General features: G+C 32.9%; 1 protein-coding gene and 1 long non-coding RNA gene across 2 annotated transcripts; both read right to left on the reverse strand.

Moving 5' to 3' along the window:
• Nucleotides 1-7,670: 7,670 nt before the first annotated feature.
• LOC145115454 (uncharacterized) lies at nt 7,671-9,122 on the reverse strand. Its single transcript, XR_013711575.1, has 4 exons — nt 8,688-9,122; nt 8,353-8,502; nt 8,116-8,262; nt 7,671-8,026 (listed from the first exon to the last, which is right to left on the reverse strand). It is a non-coding gene; the product is annotated as an uncharacterized LOC145115454 (long non-coding RNA).
• A 922-nt stretch (nt 9,123-10,044) lies between these two features.
• Nucleotides 10,045-25,301, reverse strand: LOC145115453 (pto-interacting protein 1-like). The gene is made up of 4 exons (XM_079051750.1): nt 24,315-25,301; nt 19,287-19,415; nt 19,118-19,159; nt 10,045-11,131 (listed from the first exon to the last, which is right to left on the reverse strand). Exons 3-4 carry the CDS (start codon nt 19,134-19,136, stop codon nt 10,155-10,157), a joined length of 996 nt encoding a protein of 331 aa, XP_078907876.1. The 5' UTR covers nt 19,137-19,159; nt 19,287-19,415; nt 24,315-25,301; the 3' UTR covers nt 10,045-10,154.
• Nucleotides 25,302-27,198: the final 1,897 nt, after the last annotated feature.

Genomic DNA, 27,198 nt, shown 5'->3' on the forward strand with positions numbered 1-27,198 from the left:
TGCCCAATTGATTTTTGACTTCATGCTTAAACTCTTTGAACTTTTCAAAAGTTTCTGACTTATGCCTGATCAAGTAGATATATCCATATCTGCTATAATCGTCAGTGAAAGTCACATAGAATCGATTAGCATCTCTTGTAGTTGATCTGAAGGGCCCACACACATCCGTGTGTATGAGATCCAACAGACCTTCACCTCTTTCACAAGACCCTGTGAATGCTGATTTTGTCATCTTTCCCAAAAGACAAGATTCACACATATCATCTGACTTTAGGTCAAATGATTCCAACACTCCATCCTTTTGGAGTTGGGCTATGCGTTTCTTGTTAATGTGTCCAAGACGACAATGCCACAAGCATGCCTTGTCTACACTATTAGACAAGTCAATATTAAGTACACTATTTCCTAAGCTATCAACACAAGTCACTGTTTCATACACACCATCACAAGGTAAAGCTTCAAACATAAAAACACCATTCTTATGAACAGAAATTGAACCATTCAAATCATTAAAAGAATATTTGAAACCTTGTCTGAACAATGCATGAAATGAAATAATGTTTCTCGTCATCTCAGACGAATAGCAACAATTTATCAAATCTAATCTAACATCATTGCTAAACAGAAGCTGATAAACTCCGATCTTGGTCACTGGTGAAGACTTTCTGTTTCCCATGATCAAGTTTATCCTTCCTCGCTCTATCTCCTCACTTTCCTTTAGTCCCTGCAAATCAGAACAGATATGAAAACCACATCCTGTATCAAGGACCCATGAACGAGAAGATAACGAGTTATTAGCAGAAATAGTGTAAATACCTGCCGAAGATGGCTTCACTTTGCCATCCTTGATATCTTGCAGATATTGTGGGCAAGATCTCTTCCAATGCCCCTTTTGATTGCAGTAAAAGCAAACGGCCTCTTTTGGATCAGAAACATGGGGAGTGGAACCATTGGGCTTAGACTTTGGGCCATTACTAGACGACCCAGCTTGAGCCTTGCTCTTCCAATTTTGCTTGGGAGGACCTTTCCTCTTTTTCCCCTTTCCCTGTCCAATAGCCAACACAGGGGCACTTGCAGGTGTGGAGGGTATACTTTTACCCTTCATCCCTGCTTCAGTTGTCTGCAACAAGTTGTGCAATTGGGCCAAAGTCTGCTCAGTATTGTTCAAATGGTAAGTTAGAATAAACTGACCATAACATTCAGGAAGTGAGTTCAAGACCATGTCAATGGCCAATTCCTCATCAAAGTGAATATTGAGCTTGACCAAACGCTCTATGTAGCATTGCATTCTTTGGACATGGGATACAACTGACTCCCCTTCTTTCATCTTGCAAGCCATGAGTGACTTGACTACTTCAAACTTTTCTTGACGAGCTCGCTTATGGTACTTTTCCATAAGGTCCTTGTTCATCTCAAAAGGCCAGTAGTCCTCATAGTACCTCTGCAGTTCTGGGGACATAGTTGCTACCATGATGCATGCCACTTTGGTAGCATCATCGTAGTGTTTATTGTAGGCAGCAAGCTCTTCAGGAGTAGCTTCATTCTCATCAAGTTCTTTGAGCTCCTTTTCAAGAGCATATTCTTTGTTCTCGAAACAAAGAGCCATCTTGATGTTGCGCATCCAATCGTTATAGTTTGAGCCATCCATAACGACTTTGGAGCAGATATTGAGCAAAGAGAAGTTCTGGTTGGAGGAGGATGAAGCAGAAGTGTTTCCAGGAGTAGACATCTGAAAAGAAAGAAAGTTTTAGTTAGATTTCAAGATACCTTAATAGAATAACCCAAAGATATAATATCAAGGTTAGGATCCAACTATGAAGATTCACAACTTAGAAATGGGATGCCGAGATCCAAGTGCAAATTTCATAAAGGTAGGTGAATGACGATTCACCAATTCCACCATTAGACGAAACAAACGAAGTGAAATTCCTAATTCTTTTGAGATACATTGAAACTATTCAACGGCATGTTTTAATCTCAGATTATGCTCTTCTATTTGTGACTGGGATGCCGAGGATCACAAACAAGATGTGAATAACCATGCAAATGTGCTTGGTAACCTCATTGTCTTTATCATTAACTATTGATGTGCTGGTAAACCACACACGCTCCATCAAAATGACAATTATGAGATACCCATTACTACTCTTTATTAATGCCCTTTAGTGTGCTGGTTAACCACACACGCTCCACTAACGACCAATAAAGCATAATGTGCAATTTCATGGATTAGTATACTTTTCACATTTTTCCTAAAGTAACTAGAGTTGGGATTTTTAAAAATAATGTTCTAGTCCTTTCTTTAATGTCATTATACTTTTAATGAGAAGTAGTTGTCCTATCAAATCCGTTCTGCTAACGACCCTCCACTAATCAAGGAAGCGGTGGGTGAGAGTGGACACCCATTCATCTACCATTATATAGGCAGTTTCCTTATACCCCCCTTATAGATTAGCTTCGTGAATGAGGCATACTAGCGATTTGACTGACCATATTCTTATACATATATAATATTAAACTTTTAATTATAATATATATATGAGGTGTGTTTTAAAACATTTTAAAACTTCAAGGGTTTATAAATTTCGAAATTTAAGCTATTAAATTTAAATTTAAATAAACCAATTAACTAGATTTAATATTTATCTTTTAATTAACTATTAATCAAATTATTAAATCTTGTAAGGATTATCTAATTAAATTAATCCATTAATTTAATCCTAATCCTTATCCCTCTAAATTTCGAAAAATAGGGTAAGGATAATTATCCAATTAATCTAATTAAGTAACAATTATCCAAAACAAGAAACCCTAAAACTTCTAGCAATTTCGAAATTTACGAGGGAGGAGGCTAGGGTTTTCAAAACCCTAACCCTAATTTCGATTAGGGTTCTTTGGAGGCTAGGGTTTTCGAAAAAACCCTTTGATCCAAAACCCTAGAAATCGCAAATTATGGCCTTTAGGGTTTAATAGCTATAAACCCTAATTTGCAATTCAACAATTGTAGCAATCAATTTAAAACAACATACAACTTTGAATTGCAAAACAAGAACCCTAGAGGAGAGAGGCTAATTTCGAAATTAACAAACTAGGGTTTAGGGTTTACATACCTTTCAATTATTATAGCAAACAATTGATATTCCCTTGATCTTGATCTTGATCTTCTTGGAAGCTTTAGCACCACAAGTGTAATGCCTCTAATGGAATCACACCCAATGACTAGCAAGAAGGAAAGTAGAAGAAGAGAGAGGGGAGGGAGTATGCAATTTCGGCCAAGGTATTCTTCCAAAGAATGAGTACCCTAAAATGTGAGCCAGGAGGCTCCTTAAATAGTTGAGGGAACTAGGGTTTAGGGAAAACCCTAGTTATCCTTTGCTTAGGGCCTAAGCAAGACCCAAGGCCTTATCTTGGACCCCTTGGACGAATTCTCTAGGGTTTCCCCTAGGGTTTTCGTCCACCCCCTTCCAAGGGAGTTCTGGATCCTTCCATTCAATTATCAGTTAATTGCAAACTAGTCCCTGCACTTTATAATTAATTCTTTTAACCCCAAAATCAATTCTGATTAATTTCTGGCTAACAATTAATTAAACATAATGATTTCTAATTAATATGTTAATCCATTAACATATTAATAAATCATTTATATATATATTAATTTATTAATCTTATAAATTAATATCTCTCCTTTCATAATTTCCTTGTCCAGTTGCTAGGTTGAGGGCAACCCAAAAGGACTGTGCTGCTATCAATTCAAGTACATACCAATTATAGTTATGGGCTTAGACACCTAATCCAACATAAGACCTCCCACACCTACAGGTAACCGGTACTTCATGCTTTTGGTAGATGATTTTAGTAGAGTCATGTGGGTTTATCTACTAAAGACAAAAGACGAAGCCTTTTAAACATTTAATAACTTCAGGACGAAGGTGGAAGTAGAAACAGGTGAGAAGATGAAGGTTTTCAGAACCGATCGCGGAGGGGAGTTTCTCTCTAACCAATTCACCATGTATTGCAAAGAAACAGGGCTTGAACGCCACTACACTTCACCATATTCGCCACAGCAAAATGGCGTGGTGGAGAGAAGGAATAGAACCGTTTTGGAGATGGTGAGGAGTAATTTAAAGGCAATGAGTATTCCAGACGTGTTGTGGGGCGAAGCGGTGAATCATGCAGTGTACATGTTAAACAGGGTGTGTACAAAAGCTCTAAAGGAAACAACTCCATACGAAATGTGGACTGGTCGCAAGCCAAATGTAAGTCATCTCAGAGTTTTCGGGTGCTTAGCGCACATGATGATTGCTAAGAATCGTCCAAACAATTTGGATGAAAGAAGTAAACGTGTTGTTCATCTGGGGGTCGAAAAGGGATCAAAGGCCTACAAATTGTTAGACCCAGATACAGGAAAGGCGTATGTGAGTCGAGATGTCGTTTTTGAAGAAGAAAAGACATGGACGTCGGAGAAAACAACGAAGATCAAGACAACGCCGGGGATGAGCTTCTCTATCGAAGGCTTTGAGTTTGACGGTGATTTTTATGATGAAGATGGCGAATGGGTTCCAGATACGCCGGACCAAGAAATTGGGTCACCAAAGAACAATGATGATTACGCTGAATTCCCTCAGTCCAATAGTTCGCAATCCGACCCGGGTCCACATTCCACATCCTCAAATACGCCACCGGGTACACCCAATTCGCCAGTTAATTCCAATTCACCGACTCCGGCGACAACGTCGAGTTCAGCCTCAAGCTCCACAGGTGGTGGCGCCCCAAATCGGTTCCGATTGCTCACCGATCTCTATGAAAATACAGAAGAAATTCAAATACCCATGGAGGAACTTATGTTAATGCAGAAGGACGAAGAACCCTCGTCGTATCAAGAGGCAAGACAAAACCCAAATTGGGTAGACGCGATGAAGGCCGAGCTGACTTTGATCGAAAAGAACAACACGTGGGATCTCGTCGAGCTACCAACTAATCGCAAGCCGATTGGGCTGAAGTGGGTGTTTAAGGTCAAACGAGATCCAACTAGGAAAATTGTGAAGTACAAGGCGAGAATTGTGGCAAAAGGATATGTTCAGAAACAGGGGGTCGATTTTGAAGAAGTATATGCACCAGTTGCGAGAATAGAAACGGTACGTGTTATCATTGCTCTTGCAGCTTCATCTGGGTGGCATGTACATCATCTCGATGTAAGGTCTGCATTCCTAAATGGGAAATTAGAAAAAGAGGTCTATGTATCTCAACCGGAGGGCTTTGAGAAGAAAAGAGAAACAAACAAGGTGTATAAACTGTCAAAGGCCTTGTATGGTCTAAAGCAGGCTCCCAGGGCCTGGAATGCCTGCCTTGACAAGTATCTAAAAGACCTGGATTTCAAAAGGTGAATATCCTAATTGTTGGAGTATATGTAGATGACTTGCTAGTTACAAGGAGTTGTCAAGATGATGTGAAGAAGTTCAAATTAGAGATGAATGAGAGGTTTGAAATGAGTGATCTTGGGTTATTGGCTTATTATTTAGGAATAAAAGTAAATCAGCAGGAGAACTGTATTACCCTAAAACAAGAAGCATATGCCAAAAGTCTTCTAGCCAAATCTCAGATGCTAGCCTACAACCCCACTAAATGCCCCATGGAACACAAGATAAGGTTCTTCAAATATGAAGAAGGAGAACCTGTGAACCCAACAGAATACAGAAGTATAGTGGGTGGACTCAGCTATTTAACCCATACTCGTCCAGATATCACATTTGCAGTTGGTATAGTCAGCCGCTTTATGGAAAAACCTACTATGAAACATCTTCAAGCAGTAAAGGGGATACTTAGGTACATTAAAGGTACCACAGACTATGGGCTGGTCTACAGAAGGGGACAAAAAAACAGATCACTATTGAAGGATACTCAGATAGTGATCATGCAAAGGATGAGAACGATAGAAGGAGCACAGGTGGGATGGCCTTCTATGCGAATGGTAACCTGGTCACGTGGGGTTCACAGAAGCAAAGGTGTGTAGCGTTATTCTCATGCGAAGCGGAATTTATGGCTACCACAATGACTGCTTGTCAAGGAATTTGGTTAAGACGGCTTCTTTCCAGCATTTCAGGTCAAGCAATACCTCCAATAGCAATGTTTGTTGATAACAAGTCTGCTCTTGATCTCATGAAAAACCATGTGTTTCATGGGAGAAGTAAACACATAGACATCAGGTTCCACTTCATCAGAGAATGTGTTGAAAATGGGGAGATAACAGTAACTCATGTCAGTTCAAAGGAGCAGAAAGCAGATATGCTCACTAAGCCATTAGCATGGGTGAAATTTGAAGAGATGAGAAACCTGGTTGGAGTGGTAAAGGTATGAATTTTTGAATTACGGGGGAAAATGTTAAAATAATTCAGAAATATGTTGGTTATTTTTAGTCAGCACATGTTTATTTGAGTTTTTATTTAGCTGTTATTAGTTTGAATAAATCAAAGCCACGTGAGGTGTGAGCTCCTGGTCTTTAGTATGTAGTTGAGTAGTTCCCGGTTTTCTTGCATTTGTTTATGTTTAAGTAGCAAGGCAATATTCCAACTATTGTATCTCTCTTTTCCTTTTCCCAGTTTATGAATAAGTAAAGTGCAGCTTTTTTGCCCCTGTATTGCTTTCCTATCCCATTTTTCTTTATCTTTTACCCACTGTGATACTCAATATCTTGTCCCATGTTGTCTTATTTTGTGTGAAAAATCACTAATACCCCTGTAAAGGCCAACATAAGGTTATCGAGAGTGGACTTTTCTGCTCCTAGAATTTTCGGTGATGGAGACTCGATCATACCATCAATATAGCCATAGAGGTTGTTGGTAATTAAGAATGGTTGACTCATTGCCTTCCAGTACCCATAAATTGTAGGAGATAGGGTGAAGGCGAATTTGTGAGAATTGTGAGAAATCTTTTCTACAGATGTGAATGGTTGGACAATAGCCATGATTTGATTGGTTGTTTGTGGGATAGGATGTGGAGCGGAAGAAGAAGAGAAAAGAACAACCACTAGTTTTCAGTCGGCTGGAGGTTGGCCGGAAAAACTTGGCTCTCATACCAAGTTAAAACTGAGAATTGAATGATAAGTAATTGCGGTTTTGTACAGTAGTATATGATACATGAGAAATATATATATATATATATATATATATATATATATATATATATATATATATATATATATATATATATATATATATATATATATATATATATATATATATATATATATATATATATATATATATATATATAGGCTTAGGTTATTCTATTCAAAGTAATTATTGTGTTATTGTATGCATAAATGTGGGCCAATCAAATTTACTTATTTTAAGAAAGTGATTAATATATATTATTGAATTAAATATAATTGAAAAATATCATCTTAATTAATTACAAGGGTAATTTAGTCAATTAATATAGATTTAATAAAGGAAAATTGCATTTTTTAAGGGATCATAGATTCTATTAATTTTAAAAATCCAATTTTACGAATTATAATTCTTTTAATTCGGACATTCTGACAGAATATGTTTATGAGTATATTCAAAAATAAAAATATTCTTAAACCATAAAAGATAAAAATATTCTTGAACCTATTTCTTGATCATAAATGTAAAAACTTCTTGTAGAATAACAAATTCTTGAACAATCAATTGAAGAATAAAAACAAAAAATACATTATTATAGAATACGGGTAACAATTGTTAAGAATTACATTTATTGTTAAAGAATAAAACTAAAAAAAGCTTTTAAAACGGGAAAGAAAACATCAAAATCTAACAACGACTAATGCATTCTAAAAGAATAATGTGGTCCGTTTCAATTTTGTGGTCCGCTCTTCAAGCATCAACTTCTGTGATTCCAACAGAATTGGAATTCGTGATTTCATTCCAACAGAATTTGAATTCGTGATTCCATTCCAATAGAATTGGAATCTCACCAATAAAACTAAAAAAACTTTTCGTGCTACTTCAAGTGAATCTTCAGGTGGAATGTGCTCTCCTCTTTCCTAAATAAGATAAATGTCATTAAAGATTAAACCAGACATTAATAATCTTGATTTTGAAAGAATAATTAAGGAAGTGAAAATGAAGATACCTTCATGAGTTGTTGGATGAAGTAAGTAACATATGTTCCTGAATTGGGTATTGACTTAATACTACTCCCAATAACATAACCTTCTGCAACAGGAACAACATGTGTAGCACCATCTCCAACATCCACCACAACACCTGTCATCTCACACTAAGCAAAAGCATATAATGTTTTAAACATTACAAATTACCAAATAAACTCAAGAATCAAGATTAAAGATTAAAGATCCAAAAAACTAACCTTCTTTGTGGTGTATCATGCAGCAAGAGCAAGAACAGACTGCACAGCTATATAAAGCCCTGGAACATTGAATGTCTCAAACATAATCTCACTACTGTTGGAACGTTCAAGAAAGGCTCCACATTACCAGCAAATCCCATTTTCGTATACCTGTAATACCATTATAAGTTCAATTGTTAGGTCGGATTTTCTTGAGTAATTTTATCAAACAGATGGTCTGCAAACTGTAAAAGGAGTACTAGTTTAGTAAACATTGTTGAAAGGGTGGGGCAAAACGTGCTACAATCACTAGGTTGAATTCGGCGACAGAAATATAAACAATTTGATTCCCTTACCGGACTTAACCTTCCACTTGAACAAAACAACATTATCAATAGCTCTGAGAGACTGGAAAATGCAAGGTCGATGCACAGGGACTTCACTTCACTGAAATTGCTCAGAAACTGAATGGTGATCGAAAGGACTCACTGTGAATCGAAGAAATTACAAATGGAAGCGGCCTACTTGGGGTGACGATCATACCTTGGAGAAAGTAAAGGGGTCTTATCAAGAGATTCAAGAGCTTATTAGGAAATCGGTCGTCGTCGACATCACGGACGATGTTCTTATCTGGAATGTTAGGGTCTAAGAATGGAGCAATGAAGGAAATCGTATCGACTTGAAGTACAATCGAGGAGAAACGTCTGGAAACGAGATAGCAAGAGCAAAGGGTTTTCAAATCGATTAATTTGTTTAAGATCGGAGGAAGAAAGAGGCGGATTTAACAGGGTTAATAAGAAACCGATCCCTAAAATAAAGGGATTATTTATACAATTGATTTACCAAATTACTAAATTACCCTCATTGATTTATTTATTTATTTAATTTTTTATTTAATTTTGATTAGCCCATATTTATGCATACAATAACACAATAATTACTTTAAATACCTGAACCTAGCTCTCTCTCTCTCTATATATATATATATATATATATATATATATATATGTTTAGGTTCTTTGGAAAACAAAAAACCCTAAAAAAACCCTAAAAATCATTAAAATGCATAAAAAAAATACTTAGAGATCACAAAACTTTTTTTTGAATTTTTTTATCAAAAAATCGCAACTTTTAGGTCAAAATCGCTGAAAAAAAAATTTTTACAAAAAAAAATAAATAAATAAAATTGATTTTTTATTTTTTTTCAGGGAAATTGTAAAAAAATGCTGCGATTTTTTGATAAAAAAAATTCAAAAAAGTGTTGTGATGTCTTGGTATTTTTTTTATGCATTTTTATAATTTTTAGGGTTTTTTTGTTTTACAAATAATCATTCCCTCTATATATATATATATATATATATATATATATATATATATATATATATATATATATATATATATATATATATATATAGACACACAGCGACATTAGATCACTAACTATGGTAAGACTATCAATCACAACATTCTAAATATGATAAATACCAATTACAATATTTAACCGTTCTAACAGAAGTGACAACCAAAGAGAATTTACTTGATTAAAACAAATTTTTTTCGATAATAGGATTATTTTTCAAATGTCGTGTGACCTCAACAAAAATTACTCTGTTTTTTTTCTCTTCCTATTTTGTTACTTATCACATCATCAATTGCTTTTCAGCTTAAGGTATTCATACTTATTATATAGAAGATATGTCAATTAATGCATACTTTTGCAAAACAAATTTGAACCTTTTTGCTAATACGGATCTAACAAAAGAACGATTCTAATACCAATGCATAATGTACGCAACCACATAATTCACCACAAGTGTGGCTATTCAGTTGGGGGATCGAGCATGAACATTCAACAATGGCCACAATTCTTTAACAACAATGCTTATGTTTGGTCTAAACTCAGCTTCATTCTGCACACATGAAGCCGCAATTGCTGCCATCTTAGCAACTGCCTTTGGTGGGTATTCTCCATTCAGTCTTGCATCAATATACTGATTCACCTTACCTTCACTGAGTCTTGGTGTTGCCCAGCTGACTAGAGTTTGTTGTCCTTGTGGCAAAGTAAGGTGAATAGGCTTTCGGCCAGTCAAGAGTTCCAGGAGAATAACTCCAAAGCAATAAATGTCGCTCTTTAAATTAGTCACTCCTGTCATGGCATATTCAGGTGAATGATAGCCAGAGGGAGCATAAATACGGGTAGTTCCAGAAATTACTTTCATGTATGGGGTTTGCTTTTTTAAATCAATATATATAATCTTAGCTACATGGTCTTCAAAAAGCATAACATTACTGGACTTCATTTCACCATGAGCAAGTGGAGGTTGTGTCTTCTCATGCAAGTATTGAAGCCCTTTTGCAGCCCCAACAGCAATTTTAACTCTTTGGGACCATGATAGAACTGGACCTGGTTGTGCACCTTTATCATTACTTCCTCCATGAAGAATATCATGTAGAGATCCAATTAAAGAAAACTCAAAAACAAGTAAACTCCAATCAGCATCTACACAGTATCCAAGAAGCCCGGCCACATTCTCGTGTTTAAGCCTCGATACCATAGAAATCAAAGCTAAAACGTCTTGTGCTTGTTCCCTTCTACAGTCTAACTCTGTAATAGCTGCAACCTGCCCACTTTTTAACACACCATAGTACAATTTTATACCAAGTCCTGCACTAATTATTGACATTGAACTAAACTTAGCAGTGATTTTCTTCAACTCGTCCATCTTAAGAGCAGGGACAGCAATAAGTTCGAGAGCTACAGCCTGCTTGCCCTTTGGTGCGGCCTCTTTGGTCTGATAACCTGCATTTTTTTGTATCGCAAATAAATATCTCTCATCATAAGACTTGTGTATAGGTAGTGATGTGTTCTTATATAGAATAGTGCAAGCAACTCATGATTTCTTTTATCTGGTGAAAAAAAAAGATGATATTCTCATTCATTCATAGGATAAGGTTTTCTTTTTAGTACACTGTGGTAAAGTTATATTACAAGCAGTGTTGCATGTATTTCATGCTACTCTCAATCACCCGTGAGCTGCAGGTGGCATAAACACTGCTATGTCATCATTTGCATTGAATCTGTTTTTAATAAAGGCGATCAATATTGAAAAAAAAGGGTAAGTATACACTAGGATGTGTCAGTTTGGCGTTAAGATTCTTTTGAGCAGATTTTGTGTTGATACCACAAACTTGCAGGGTATTGATCAACACCGTTTGAACTGGTGGTGCACTGTACGATGATTTTTTTTCCCCATGGTTATTGTTTTGGCGTGTGGTATATGATCAGGCCATGCTACTCTCAATCACCGGTACAACAAGCTATTGAACTGTTTGTATTATTCATTTGAGTAGTATAAGATGTCCAACAAACATTGAGTATTACAATTAATAGTGATACTAATAATAACAACAGCAACAGTAATAATAATAATAATAAGTGACGGAGGTAACATTGGTAGGGCCGGATGGTGTAGAGGTGGTGGTAGTGGTGGTGGCGGTGGCGCTTGTGGTGGCGGAGGAGAAAAGAACGGACGTCACTATATATTCACATATGATTATAAAAGACTGCCGTGTAGTGCCGGTTAAATCTCAAAATTTCTAATTTATTTTTAATATGAGGGAAACCTCTCTCTCTCTCTCTCTCTCTTTCTCTCTCTCTCTCTCTCTCTCTATATATATATATATATATATATATATATATATATATATATATATATATATATATATATATATATATATATATATATATATATATATATATATATATATATATATATATATATATAGGCCTAGGTTATTCTATTCAAAGTAATTATTGTGTTATTGTATACATAAATGTGGGCCAATCAAATTTATTTATTTTAAGAAAGTGATTAATATATATTATTGAATTAAATATAATTGAAAATATCATCTTAATTAATTAGAAGGGTAATTTAGTCAATTAATATAGATTTAATAAAGGAAATTTGTATTTTTTAAGGGATCATAGATTCTATTAATTTTAAAAATCCGATTTTACGTATTATAATTTTTTTAATTCGGACATTCTGACAGAATATGTTTATGAATATATTCAAAGATAAAAATATTCTTGAACTATAAATAATAAAAATATTCTTGCACCTATTTCTTGATCATGAATTTAAAAACTTCTTGTAGAATAACAAATCATTGAACAATCAATTGAAGAATAAAAACAAAAATCACATTATTTCTTATACAATACGGGTAACAATTGTTAAGAATTACATTTATTGTTAAGGAATAAAACTAAAAAAAATCAAAACGGGAAAGAAAACATCAAAATCTAACAACGACTACTACATTCTAAAAGAATAATGTGGTCCGTTTCAATTTTGTGGTCTGTTCTTCAAGCATCAACTTCTGTGATTCCAACAGAATTGGAATTCGTCTTTCCATTCCAACAGAATTGGAATTCGTGATTCCATTCCAATAGAATTGGAATCTCACCAATATCATCCATTGAATCATCTACATAAACACTCTTCCATTCTCTATTCTTTTCTGCATCGATTCACAATCAATATTTAATACAAAAGAAAAATCACCCCTGCATTCCTTCTCTTCTTCGTTTTCAGTCAAGAACACACCACCGAAGTGGATGTTTTCTAGTGCAAACAGAAGAGATCAGCAGCTCCTTTCTCTTCTTCTTCTTCTTCTTCTTTGATTTCTGCCAAGAACATCAAGAGACCAACAGCCTCTCCCTTTTCCTTCTATCTTTCCCTATTAAAAGAATCAAACAAATAAAAAACTCCCCTTAGATCGTTTTCTGCCTGCTTCCATTTTCCTTCGTTGTTGGCTGTTAAATCAGAAAGAAAGGGGGAGAAAGGAGATTACCGGAGCAGCCCCCCATCGCATCCCACACATTCTCCGGTCAAGCAAACACCTCCGAAAACCTCACCTGCGCCGCTGCTTCGCTGCTCCTTGTCGAGAGCTCCGTTTCTAGGGTTTGTAATTCGAGAGCAGCTTGAGCTTCGTCGTCTGACTCCGAGTCGGAATCGTAACTTGATGCAGACTGGAATAAAGGGGTAATGGTGGCTGGAGGGACAAGGGTGGGGGTGTCGATTTGTTCAATTTAGGGTTTTCAGAATCGGTTTTTATATAAAGAGGGGATGGAGATTTAAACCGGAGAGATATCATGATTATAGGGATTATTTTTGGAAGTTATTAAACAAATGACTAAATTACCCTTATTTATTTATTTAATTATTTAATTTTTTATTTAATTTTGATTGGCCCACATTTATGCATACAATAACACAATAATTAGTTTAAACAAATGAACCTAGCTCTCTCTCTCTATCTATCTATATATATATATATATATATATATATATATATATATATATATATATATATATATATATATATATATATACACTTTTTCAAATGTTGTTCAAATGATGAATTTTAACATGTACAAACCTTACAATTAGTTTATGTATTAAAAAATCATGATTCCTCTTTTGGTCTAACATTTGAAAAAGTCAAGATAAGAATGGAACGATGGTTATGGTTAGGTTATCGTCCAGACTTTTGACTAATTGCCTTCCCTACATTTCAGCTGATGACTCTTTGAAATACCTAATTTGGGATCATCCAAAAAAGTACTATCTAAAATTATTTTGTTGGATTACTGTAGGAATCTCGCACCACTATCTCTGGGAACCCCCACAATCAACTAGTACACCATCTCTACTATTTTTACATTCTTCATATGTTCTCTCCAGATCCACAAATCCCTAATTGACACTACCACCACAAACCGGTGTTCCTGTTTCTTTCGCGGCCAGCAACACCCATTTTATGGAGTTTATGGAGTTTTGTTAAATGATATGCAAAATCATGAACTATAAAAGGAAACTTTTTGATAGACTGTGTGAAGTCTAGAAATCGTAGGCATGTTGGAGCACCTACGATTCTCTCTGATGATTGATGATTGAGCGGTGAATCCGAAAGGCATGTTGGAGCACCTATCTTAGTCGATTGGCTGGATACTGTGAGTGATATCGTAGGTGGTGTTCCTATGGTCGATAGGAAAGGAAGTGATATGTGCTTAATCTTGATTTCTTCAATTTAGATGTTGCAGGAACGTAAAGTAAGTTTCTTTAATTTTTTCTTTCTATCCACTCACTTGAATCGTGTATATTAGCTACAAACAAGTATAAGTGTTTAATCTTATTTTTTTATAGGACCAACGAATGAAGGATGGCATTTATTTTAATTTTATGAAATGTTTAATCGAGTGAATATGTATTTATGTGTATGTATGTTTGTGTCTAATTTTCTTTCTGAAGACCATGTGTTTGATGAAATTACACCACAAAAACATGTTTATTACTACCTAATGTACACTCCAATTGTTGATGTAAATTGTTAAACCATATTCAGTAAACTCCCAGAAGCATTTTCCACTGACTTTTGCCTTATATGAATTAGAAATTTAAAACTTTGCATAAGTAAATGATGGATTTTGGAAGTATTTCATTGTATTTTCCAGTTTTTCTGGTGTTTGTTTATTGCATACTAGGTGTAAGACCCATGTATTACATGGGTTCATTTAAAAAAATAAATATGAAAATTCTAAACATTTGAAAAAGTTTGAATTTATAAAAAAAAATATTCGATTATTAAAATTAAAGTGTTTTTTCTCTTTTAAATTTAAACAAATAATTTAGATAAAAAAAACTAATGAAGTTTTAATTTAGAAATGTTTAAATTATAAAGAAAGTCAATTATTGAAATTGATATGCATTTATTATTACATTTATTGTAATTATTACATTTAAATATTATGTGAAATTTAATAAAATGGAAAACCCACAAAATGTCATGTGGAAAAAATTTAATTGAAAATAACCACAAAATGACATGTGGCCAAATTAATGAGAGTGTGACATGTGGCAAAAAGATTTTCATTTATTATAGTAGATTATTATAGTAGATTCTTTTTTACAAAGGTCAAAAGTAGTTGTTGGATAAAATACAACCCATAATCATCCAATAATAGTTTGACCCTTTTAAGTAGAAAACGTGTGTTTATTAATTTTCTTGATTCTTGAAAACTGCCATTATTTGGGCTGATTTCTATGACTTTTCTATATGTAGCTTTGTATATTGACAATGGCCAAAACATTCAAACGAAGTATGTTTTTGTATATTCTTGAGCACATTTCAATATCTGGTCTATAACCAAATTTTATTTTTTTTTCTCTTTTTCTCCGTTTAGCCATAAATGTTCAAAAGAATGTTGGGTTGCTAAATGTAAAGTAGCTTGCTATTATCTGTAAAAGTTTGCATATTATGGTAAAATTTGTTGAGAAATTAAACTTAACTGTTATTATGACTTATGAGTTAAATTAAACAACAAACGGGAATTTTGCTGAAATGGAAGTAGCTTGCTATTATGGGATTTTTTTATATGTAGCTAAAAATGGAAGTAACTTGTGTATTGGACTTGAAGTCAGATTTCATCACTTCCAATTATGAACTCTGTTTATTGAAAGGTTTATTGATTTGATATAGTGATACAACAAAGCATCACAATTGCATTAAGAGGTATTTGCTATATTTTTTTGCTTTACATAGAAGAGGTTTTTACTTTTTTTTTTTTTGGTTTTTGAATTCTTTTAATATCAATCAAATAAGTATAACTTATCAAATTCGTTTTAGTCATCAAGAAACGTGGGCATGTAATAGTTAATTTTATAGGTTATTTTATTTTGCATGTTCTAAGATGACTTTGGGATTAAGAATATTCATTCGTTTTTATATTTTAAAATAAGCATATTTTTGATCATTCGGCGATTATACCGTCTCCGGGTGAGTTGATTTTTGACAAGTCAGCATAAGTCATTTCTTAACGTGATAGCATTATAAATTCAAAATTTAAGATTTATAATGCAACATCCTAAATTTAAGCCTTATAATTCAATAATAAAACGGAACTTCATATATATATATATATATATGTTTGACAATACGTGGGCTTCCATTCCATGTTCCATATACTTTGTTGTTTATTTCATATCTTAGAGGTTACATAGTTAACATCATGTAAATCTACCAACCTCTTAATACTTTTATGTTTATGCTTTATACTTTAGAAATTATATAATTAACATCGTTAAATTTAGATTTAACTATTCTAAACATTTATCTCATAATTATTACAAAATGAACCAAAACATGAAAAAGAACTGGTTTTATTATTTCAAAAAATACAAAATTACATGACGTTTTATGTACATATGACAACTTGAAGGAATTTTTAATCTAACATATAAAAAATAAAATTCAAAACAAAACATAGAACAAGAAAAATATAAATCTAAAGTATGATATCAAGAAACAAGCGAAATGGTTTTTTAGACCTACAAAATTAATCAACGACAAGGCGAAGGTAGTATTGTTCTTTCAAATATTTTTTTTCCTCCAAATGTGAAAAGGAAATTATTTGAAGAAAGGAAACTAATTAACGCCTGAAAAGTATATTCCGAAATGAAACTAATTTCAATCTGCCCTAAGAACTTTTATAATGACGTCGCAATTTGAGATAACTAATACCAAACCAAAACAGTGTGTCTGGCCTTTGTGGGATGCAATCAAATTTTGATACATTTCATGTTCTTTGGAAGATGACATGTTTTTGTATAGAAACTAATCGTTGAAACGAATATAATCACCAAAAGCAACTAATTGACAAAATGAAACTCTTCTTGACCCAAAACCAACTGATAATAATATGTATTGGGATTCAAGGGAATGGATTTTAGACTCTATTGGAAGTTGATGGTGTTGGATAACTAATTTAAACCTTAGATTCTTTGTTAGAAGCTGAAGGATAAAATAGGAAAGGTATTGTTTCAGGATTTTTGCATACAATAAGGATTTTAATTTGAGATGTTTTTAGTCATAAGTAACTAGATAGATTAATGGGGCTCGTCAATACCTTTCCATGGATATAAAGATCTTCAAAAACAGAGTTGAAATGAAGAGGTTATGGCAATTTAAAGTAAGGAAAAAGCGAGTATTGTAGTACGTAAGGCATACTAGGTAAGGGTGGAATGCATTTTTAGTGGAGTACGCAGGTCGTACCCAAAGTTACGCAGGGAGTGATTCAGCAGTGTAAAAACCCTAATTTCGGGGTTTTTGAGCTCTATTTGAGGTTTTTACCCCCTTAGGAGTCCTACTTATAATGAGTCTCCACCCTCTTGAACCTCTAACTCGAAACCTTGGCCTCCTCTCATGTATTTTGAGCCTTGGCGTCATTTATGAGCTTATTTCTCCATTAGAGGGTGGAATCTTCAGAACAAGGTAGTGACAAAGTGTATAGAAGAAGGATTCAAGCATACATCCTGCAAGATCACATCATTTCTGGACTATTGTGTGTAAAAAGCTTCAAACTTTCTCATTGGTTTCATAGATCTTGTTAATTTTCATATTTATCAGTTTTTTGTCACTTTATTGCGTAACGCTTAGATTTTGAAAGTTTGTGACCTTGTTATGGATAAAGCTGGAAAAGTTATCAATTTAAACATCATATTAATTAAGATCTGAAGGTTGGAGATTTGGACTTAGTGGATTAAGTTCAAAAAGATGCATTTTTGGTCCCATTTGACACTCAAAGAATAGATTTTGTTTGTTTGGACCATCTAAATGGATAAAGTTGGAAACTTTATCAATTGTGAAGCTATTACGAACCAGATCTGATGTTATGACTTTTAGTCTTCATAGTTTAAGCTCTTATTAAAGAAACACTTTTCTAACTGAAGGCCAAGGCGTGGCCTTAGGTTGCCACAACATGGCGATTAAGGATTTATCATATGTTTTGTCATTTGTGGGCCACGACGTGGTCATGGATGACCACAACGTGGCAATTGACTTTTGACCATTTAATTATTGACTAGTTTAACCTTTGGTCAAACTTTGGTAGAATTGAATATTTTGATATGGTTTAGTCTCGGCTTGGTTTTACGAAGCTTGGGTTGGTTGTGTTGTTGTTGAGGTAGTTGTTGAGCTTCTGTTGAATAGTTCGGATGTGTTCCTCATTGAATTTGTGGGTCAAAGGCATCAATATTGGCCCAGTAGATTATGTATCCTAGTTTCGGTTGTTATTTTGTAGTGATCTGTTAGATCTGCATGATTTTCTGTTTGCAGTGTTTATCTATTGCATATGTCGACATAGTGTGGTTGGGTTCAGACAACACTGCTCTGTGCGGAAGCCATCAAACCTGGGAGCAATCAAGACCCGTAAAATCTAGCCGCGTTTTTGAAAATCCAACAACAAGTTCGTGACAAGTATTGAAATTAGTTTTTAATGTTTTTAATTTTTATGTTAAATTTTCTATGGTTCATTAGTCATTTAGGCTTAAATTTCAATGGGTTTATGTTTTTCTTAGTAATTTGGGTTTGAAATTTTATGTTTTTTATGCTATTTTAGTAATTTAAATTATGTAGTGTGTTTTTATGTAATATGAAATATTTATATATGTTTATTGATTATGTTTTTTATTTGATCTAAATATAAAAAAATAAAAAATAAAAAGATAAACAACGGGGAGTGGTGATAATTTTCAAGAGTCAGTGAACATACCCTATGGCCTAATATATATATATATATATATATATATATATATATATATATATATATATATATATATATATATATATATGTGTGTGTGTGTTGCTATTATTGGTTAAAAATAATTAAGTTTGTTGCTATTATAGGTTGATGGTAGATGGTAATTCGGATCATAAATACCTGTATGCGAGGGGTCCATTCTATTAGCAGCATTTCATTAGACTGCACAACCAATAAACCAAATGAATTACACCCCGGTGAATAAAATTAACTTCAAAAAAGGAAGTTAAATTATGAGCCGTTGACATCTTTAGACATTTAGAAACAATGAAAAGTAAAATATACACACCTTCTCCTTATTTCGTCTGTACCATTTAACACCTCTGCTTTGACCGCTTTTCACATGGGTTGTGTTTCCTTCATCACGACTAGCTGAATGGTCTGGGTTTTGTGTCGAACCGGATAAATCAAGCCCAATCTATATGACACACAAATGAAAAAACTACATATAAGCAATCATTGAAAATATACACACAAGACCCTTAAATGCATTAAACAATAGTAATATATATATATTCTTTATATAAGCAATCAATAGAAAACAATTATCAATGGTTCTCCAATGAACGAAATATTTTTTCAAGTTTTAGAGTTTATTCTTTATCGAAAAAAAAAACTAAAATTTTTTAAATTTATAACTTCACATTGTGAACGCAAAATATATTGTTCGGATTCACCTTGTTTTCAAAATTGTGAATCTGCACAGATTCATAATGTGAATTTGAAGAAGAAAACTGTAAATTTTTTTATCCAATTTGATATCATTGGAAAAATTATAAAAAGTTACAAATTTTTGTATTTTTAGTTTTTTGGATAAAAAATAACATCTAAAAGTTGAAAAAAAAAATTGGGTCGTTGGTTCTAGGGTTAATAATAGTTTTCTATTGAACCTCGGAATTTATATATATATATATATATATATATATATATATATATATATATATATATATATATATATATATTACTTTAGTTTAATGCATTTAAGGGGGGGGGGGGAGAGAGAGAGAGAGAGAGAGAGAGAGAGAGAGAGAGAGAGAGAGAGGTGGAATTGGTACGGTACCAATTTATTTTTCTCTAAACCGTGTACCGTACCAACTATAATTGGTATAAAAAAATTTCTACCGGTACCGTACCAAGTATACTTGGTACCAATTTATTTGGCTACCAACATGTTTGGTTGGTACAAATTGGTATGGTATATACCAACTTCTTTTAATTTTCTATTGTAAGATTTAAAAATAAGCAAAGACATCGGGATCTTGATGTTTAGTATAGAAATTAGTTATGTATTTCTTTTTGTTTACAAAAGAATTCTACTAAAGCAAAGACATCGGGATTTTGATGTTTAGTATAGAAATTAGTTACGTAGTTCTTTTTGTTTACAAAACAATTATACTAATGTAATGCTAAAGTAACATTTTAATTTTGTGCTTTAGCGTGGTAATAACTATTGACTAATACAATCAAATGACTAATATAATGTTATTAAAACTATAAACACTAAACACAATTAATAGTTGAAATATACGATTTCATATATATATATATATATATATATATATATATATATATATATACATATATATATAATAAATGAATTGGTTGGTACGGTATTACCATGGTATTCAAATTTTTGTACCATTAGCGTACCAACATTGATCAATTGGTACGGTACTACCAACCAAACGTGGTGGCTACCAAATGTATTGGCTACCAAGTTTCTTGGTTCGGTTGGTTTTCCGTGGTACAATTTTGTCAGCCCTAAGTTCATATATTCTAAATATCTACTGTGTAGATGTAGGGATGAATGTAGGTTTAATCATTTCAAAAACCTAGATAGAGGTATAAATGTAATCTTACATACTAATTAATTTTTGTAATTAAATAATTAATTTATTAATTTCTTTAGTTTAGGAAAATTAATTTAAACCCTACCCATCAAAGACGTCAACCTCTACCCAACTTCTTCCTCCTCCCTCTCAAGCGGCGCCCTAAACTTAGCATCTGTCAAAACTCCAAATTCAATCGTCGACAACAAAACCTCAACTACCAACGTCATCGACGGTACCACCGCCTGATTCTTATTATTTATGGCATTGTTGATTCCTCCGCCAATACCAATGATACCCACCTCCGATACCTTAATCCACCAACACCTCCCACCTCTAACGCCCTTTCGGTCGACTCATTCCCATAACCGTCTCCTCCCCTCGATCGATTTTGCCTTTTTTAGTTTGGTTTTGTTAATTAAAATCCTAATCATTAATACAAACAATGTAATCTAGTTTCCGTAAAATAATTTAGAAGTATGGATGGACTTATGGATTTTAGTAAATTATACTTAAATATAAGTTTTTTAATCCAGAAAAGTGCAGTGTTGATGTTTATTTTCTTGATATTACCTTTAACGTACTTCTTTGGTTCTTCCTTTGTAATTTATTTTGGTAAGACATATATATATATGAGGAAAAAAGAGTTTTTTAAGTATGTGATATATGAACTATTATCATCATTACATAATGAAATCATATACTATCAATCTATGAATTATTATCATCCACACAATGAAATTATATACTATCAAAATGTGATACAACTCTCAAGCTCTCTCCAAGTTGATACATGAAATATTTGCCTTTACGATTGACAAACTGTTCGAGGTGTGGAGGTAACCGCACATTTCTTGGTTTGTTAGCCGTGTGAATTATGAGTTTAACATCTACCACATTCTATTAAAATGGTTGAATTGTGTATTTAAGAATATATTATAATTCTTTAATATTTATCATATTATATAAAAATTTATAGTTTTATTTCTTTAGAATACACTAAATTTACAATTCCCATGACAAATGTATTGTTGGATTCTTTTATTATTATTATTATTATTATTATTATTATTATTATTATTAACACAACTTCAAAAAATTTCTACATCATTATTACATAATGCCTCTTATTCAACATTCTTAGCTTGTTATTCTCACAAAAGTCATTCTAAAAGAATTTGATTTCATGGAAGACATTTTCAAAGAATGTTATAATCAAGGGCATGAAGCAAATAGAGATAAGTTATGCAAGAAGGGAACATGATGATGAAAGATGTAAAGGTTGGATGACGTAGTGCAGAATGAAGATGAATAATGGTTACAAATCATTACAAAAGAAAACAATGTTCATCATCTTATTCTTTAAGAATGTATCATCATCATAATCTTTTAGAATGGAACAAATTTATTCTTTAGAATACATCATTATTATATGCTTCTCATTATTCATGTATTTTAATTCAAGAATGTTTTAGTGGCTTAATCTTTAGGAACACAAAATATAATTATTTGACGTAGACTAGTTTATATAAAATATAATTAATTAATGTGATATGTGCATTGCATTCCCCTAATAATGAATTTACTTAAAAAAAGGAAAATATAATTCTTATAGGAAAAAACCTAAAGTTTTCAACATTCATGCAACCCGAAGGGATGGCCGATGAGCACAGGCTCGCCGGAGTGATCAGGGGGAACAATGAGATAGAGCAACGGGAAGAAGGTCGTCGTCTCTTCTTTCTTCCCCCTTTTTTCTTTTGATTTGGAAGACGGGCGTTGTGTTTGGTTCGAAAGGCATGGTTTTCGCTTTTCTCGGGTTCCTAGCCCAAAGGTTCTAGGGTTCGAGAGAGAAATTCCTACTATAAGGAAGGGAAGAAGGTAATCCAATTAGAAGCGCTAAGGTCTATCCTTTCCTTAAGTTAAGAGTGAAGGACGGATACTGGCTCTTTAGGACTAATAGTAGCTGCTCTTCTGGTGGATGACATTCATATATAATGTCATTTGAACGAAATTTCATTCTGACTGAACAATGATTTAAAAAAATTTGGTATAATTAAAAATTATGTATGAGTTAAAAGTAAATTAATAAAATATCAGAATTTAAAATTAAGAGAATTATTTATCCCTTAAACCTAGAGTTTTCATTTTTTTCAAATCAATCTTCATTAATTGAAATGCCCTTAGAAATAAATTAGATGATGTTTTTCAATTATTTTTAATTTAATAATAATTATTAATCACTTTCTTAAAATAACTAAAATGATTTATCCATAATAAACCATACATCAACAAAATATTTAGCACTCACAATAACCTATATATATATATATATATATATATATATATATATATATATATATATATATATATATATATATATATATATATATATATATATATATATATATGGCAAATCAATAGAAAATGCATAAAGGTTTCGAAGCCTAAAAACCTAGAAAATCAAAAGTACTACACAAAAAAAATACTTTAAGATATCTATTTATTTATTTATTTATTTTGATTTTTATAGGGCTAAAAATTGCAGGTTTTGGAAAAATTCGTTGGCAAATCAGTAGAAAATGCATAAAGGTTTGGAAACCCAAAAACCTAGAAAATCAAAAGCACTACATAGAAAAAAAAATACTTTAAAATATCTATTTTATTTTTTTTTTTGACTTTATAGGGCTAAAAATCGTAGGTTTTGGAAAAGTTCGTAGAAAAAAAAATTTGAAAAAAAAATTATAAAATAAATTATTTTTTTAAAATATTTTTCAACGATTTTATAAAAAAAGTAGTAATTTTTATCTTTGTAAAGTAAAAAAAAAATAAAAAATAAAAAATAGTTACTATTCGTTTGTTTCGTGAATATACATATATAGCTTTCCACGTATTCGTTTAAACCATGTATCGTTGTCAGCAGTGCTTGGATGGCTATGTGGTTGCATAGTGATGATAGATCGTGAACCAGCATCATGCTAATTTTTAAAATTCACAAAAATAAATAGATATCAGTAGTAAAATAAATTTATTAATTAACTATCGGTAGTAAAATAAATTTAATAGCAGTTTTTTGTATCTTCATATCTTATTAATTAACTATCAGTAGTAAAATAAATTTAATAAAAGGATGCAGTGAATATATAGCTTTTGAATGTTGCTATCAAAACTTCATATTTAAATATTTTATTAGAAACAATGATTGAATAACTATACTTGTAATATAACTAAAATTTATTGTAATTTCTTCATGACTAATTTACTGTTCAAAATAATCATTAAATGAACTTACAAAATAAAAATAAAAAATCATGGTTTTTAATTCAATTTTTAAATTTTTATCTCAAAGTTGTCATACAATTCAGTCATGGATTATCCAATAATTTCGCAGTGGATTATACGGAAATTATATAATCTTTTAGCATAAGATGATAAATGACAATCCGGCCCAAACTAAACTCACGCCCTTATAAAGGAACATCATTACTTACTTGATATTCTAGAGCACTTTCAAGTATGCTCACGACGTCGGCCATTAGTGGACGGTCTTCCAAGTCTCTCTTCAAACACTGATAAGCTATTGTCACAAACATATCCAATGATTTGAGATTCATTCCATCTTTTATATTATCATATATAAGATCACTTATTTTGTGTTGTGGGTAGTGCTGTCGCACCAAACCTGTTAAAGACTGTTGAATGCCATTCTTTTTAGTGATACACAACCTCCCACACAAAACTTCAAATAACACTACCCCAAAAGAATAAACGTCTGATTCTTTTGTTAATAACTCTGTTTCGATGTATAGTGGATCACAATACCCAATAGTGCCTACGACATTCGAGACAAGAAACGTGTACTGTTGATTGGCAGGACCAAATTTCGAGAGACCCAGATCTGAGATCTTAGCGTTCCAGTTCTCATCTACTAGGATGTTAGAACTCTTAATATCACGATGTAACACTCTTTGTTGGGTCCCACCTGGATTATGAAGGTATGCGAGTCCACGAGACGCTCCGATGCAGATATTAAGTCGTCGAATCCAAGTTAGATCATCGTTATTGAGATATGAGTCAAGACTTCTCCTGCATACTCATACACAAGGATCTTCTCGTTACTCTCGTCACAAAATCCTAAAAGAGAAACAATATTTTCATGCTTGTATAGAGAAAGCATGATGATCTCCTTCCAAAACTCGGGGTTTCCTTGTCCAAAATTTGGATCTAATCGCTTTAAAGCAACAACGATCTGCCCTTTGGAATGAAGGAGATCTCCCTTGTATACTTTGCCAAACCCACCTCTACCAATGCAATTTTCATCCGCAAAGTTGTCAGTTGCTAATTTTATAGCTTCTAATTGTATCTTCAGGTGTTCGAACTTATTTATGAGATGCATCATTTTGATGGTAGAAATTAATATGGAAATAAAGTTGAGAGCTTCAGGGAATAACTTTAGAGCTTCAAGGAAAAGCTTAATTGTAGAAATAAAATGGATAGAAGCAACCTTTAGTCATTTATCTTAATATGTCTTTCTATTCTCTCACCGAAAAGACAACTGCAATTCCTAATAACGTGTTTTTTTATTCATTTTGATTATTCAAAAATGTTACTTTTCCATTTTTAAAACTAATTACTTTAATTAGTGGCACAATAATTGTACTAGGTTGGGTATAATATTAGTAAAGAAACATTGAGGTGGGGACAGGCTCAATAATTGTATTAGCTAAGGTACATAGAAATGAAAATATTCTGCCACGTCAGCCACGAAGCTTGTTAGAAAATTTTATCAGTATTAACTCGCTTTTATAAAAGAACACTTTAATCAGGTAACAATTATTTTTTTTAATTTTTAATTTTTTTTTAAATTGGCTTTCTGAGATTATTATTTTTGGAGTAAATTGCACGAATGATTAATGAATATTGTAAAAAATACAATCATTCACGGATTAGTTAAAAAATAAATTGTGAATAAATGATTATTCAGTAGAAGAAACAACATCATTATCGGCAACGTTATTAGTGGCCAGAGTCACCGCTAATAACGTCGCCGGTAATGCTTTGCTTTGGGGCCGAATCCGCACTAACACATTCCGGTAAATCTCAATCGTTCGATCGATGATCTAATCCAACAACTAGGGTTTCATTTTCGCACAAAGTCAGTACCTGCAACAATTTGTCGACGCTAAAGGTGGAATAAAAAAAACATTGTAATCTTCCCTCTAGAACTGTTGTTGTTGTTGTTGATGTTTGTCGCTGCAAAATGTTGAAGGGTCGCCGGTAATTGCCTTCGCACAAAAAAAAAAAGACGTAGGATCTTCATTTTCTGTTTCTTTCGTTTCTGCATCTGCTCTCTATTTTTTTTCTTCCCCTTTTATGTCCATCAACAATCGATTCAGCCACCAAGTAGATTCCGACGAAGGGGAAATCCTTATTGTGAGATTACCGACGAAGGGGAACATCAATTTCCGGCGAAAACCTATGCATTTCCGGAGATGGTAGGCTTCAATTTTTGATTTCCCTTTCTCTTTCTCTTGTGACATCAATTTCCTACTCCATCTTGTGATTAATTGCAAAATAATTGTCAGTTTCATCCTTTTTTGGTCTCTTTGTCTTGATCACCGCCGGGTATACCTTCACTACCGATGATCACCACCAACCACTACACCATCTCTTAAATTCCGGCCTCCACTTCAGTTTCCTTTGAATTTCGAGATTTTATTGCAAACTATGTGTGTTTGTATATATTATGTGGAATTTGTCATATGTTTGTATAAATGGTGTATTTGTTTCATTATCAAGTGTTTTTTTTGGTGTATTTGGTGTATGTATGTCAAAATATTTGTATTTGGTGTATCTATGTGTGTATAATATGTATACGAAGCATGTGTATTTTATGTAAGTAGGATGCTATTATATATATATATATATATATATATATATATATATATATAGGAGTAGGATCAAATGAGAACACCTAAAAGGTTGAGAACGCGATAACAGATCTGGACCATCTAATTTTTAAGATGTGTGGCTATAATTAATTCTTATTTTTCTAATTATTAATACATTTAAAATTTAAATTTCAAATTAAAGAAAATTATAAAGGGTATTCAGGTAAATAAACATTACCCTAATTTTGTAAACTCCTATAATTACTCTCTACCTCTCTTTTCCGTTGACCTAATTTCATATAGCATACAATCGACACCTTCATCACACAACCGATCCCAACTACTTCCGTTTTCCTTTTCCCTTGCTCGACAGATGAACCATCCACATCGAACGATGATGCTTCCTTATTTCACCCCAAATGTCGATTTTTTGTTGTTTGCTCCTTCCCCCATTTGTGCGATCCTGATGACGACGATTAAGCCA

This window comes from Lactuca virosa, chromosome 5 (genome assembly GCF_052849685.1).
Source record: "Lactuca virosa cultivar CGN04683 chromosome 5, Lactuca_virosa_CGN04683_v6, whole genome shotgun sequence".
NCBI classification, from domain to species: domain Eukaryota; kingdom Viridiplantae; phylum Streptophyta; class Magnoliopsida; order Asterales; family Asteraceae; genus Lactuca; species Lactuca virosa.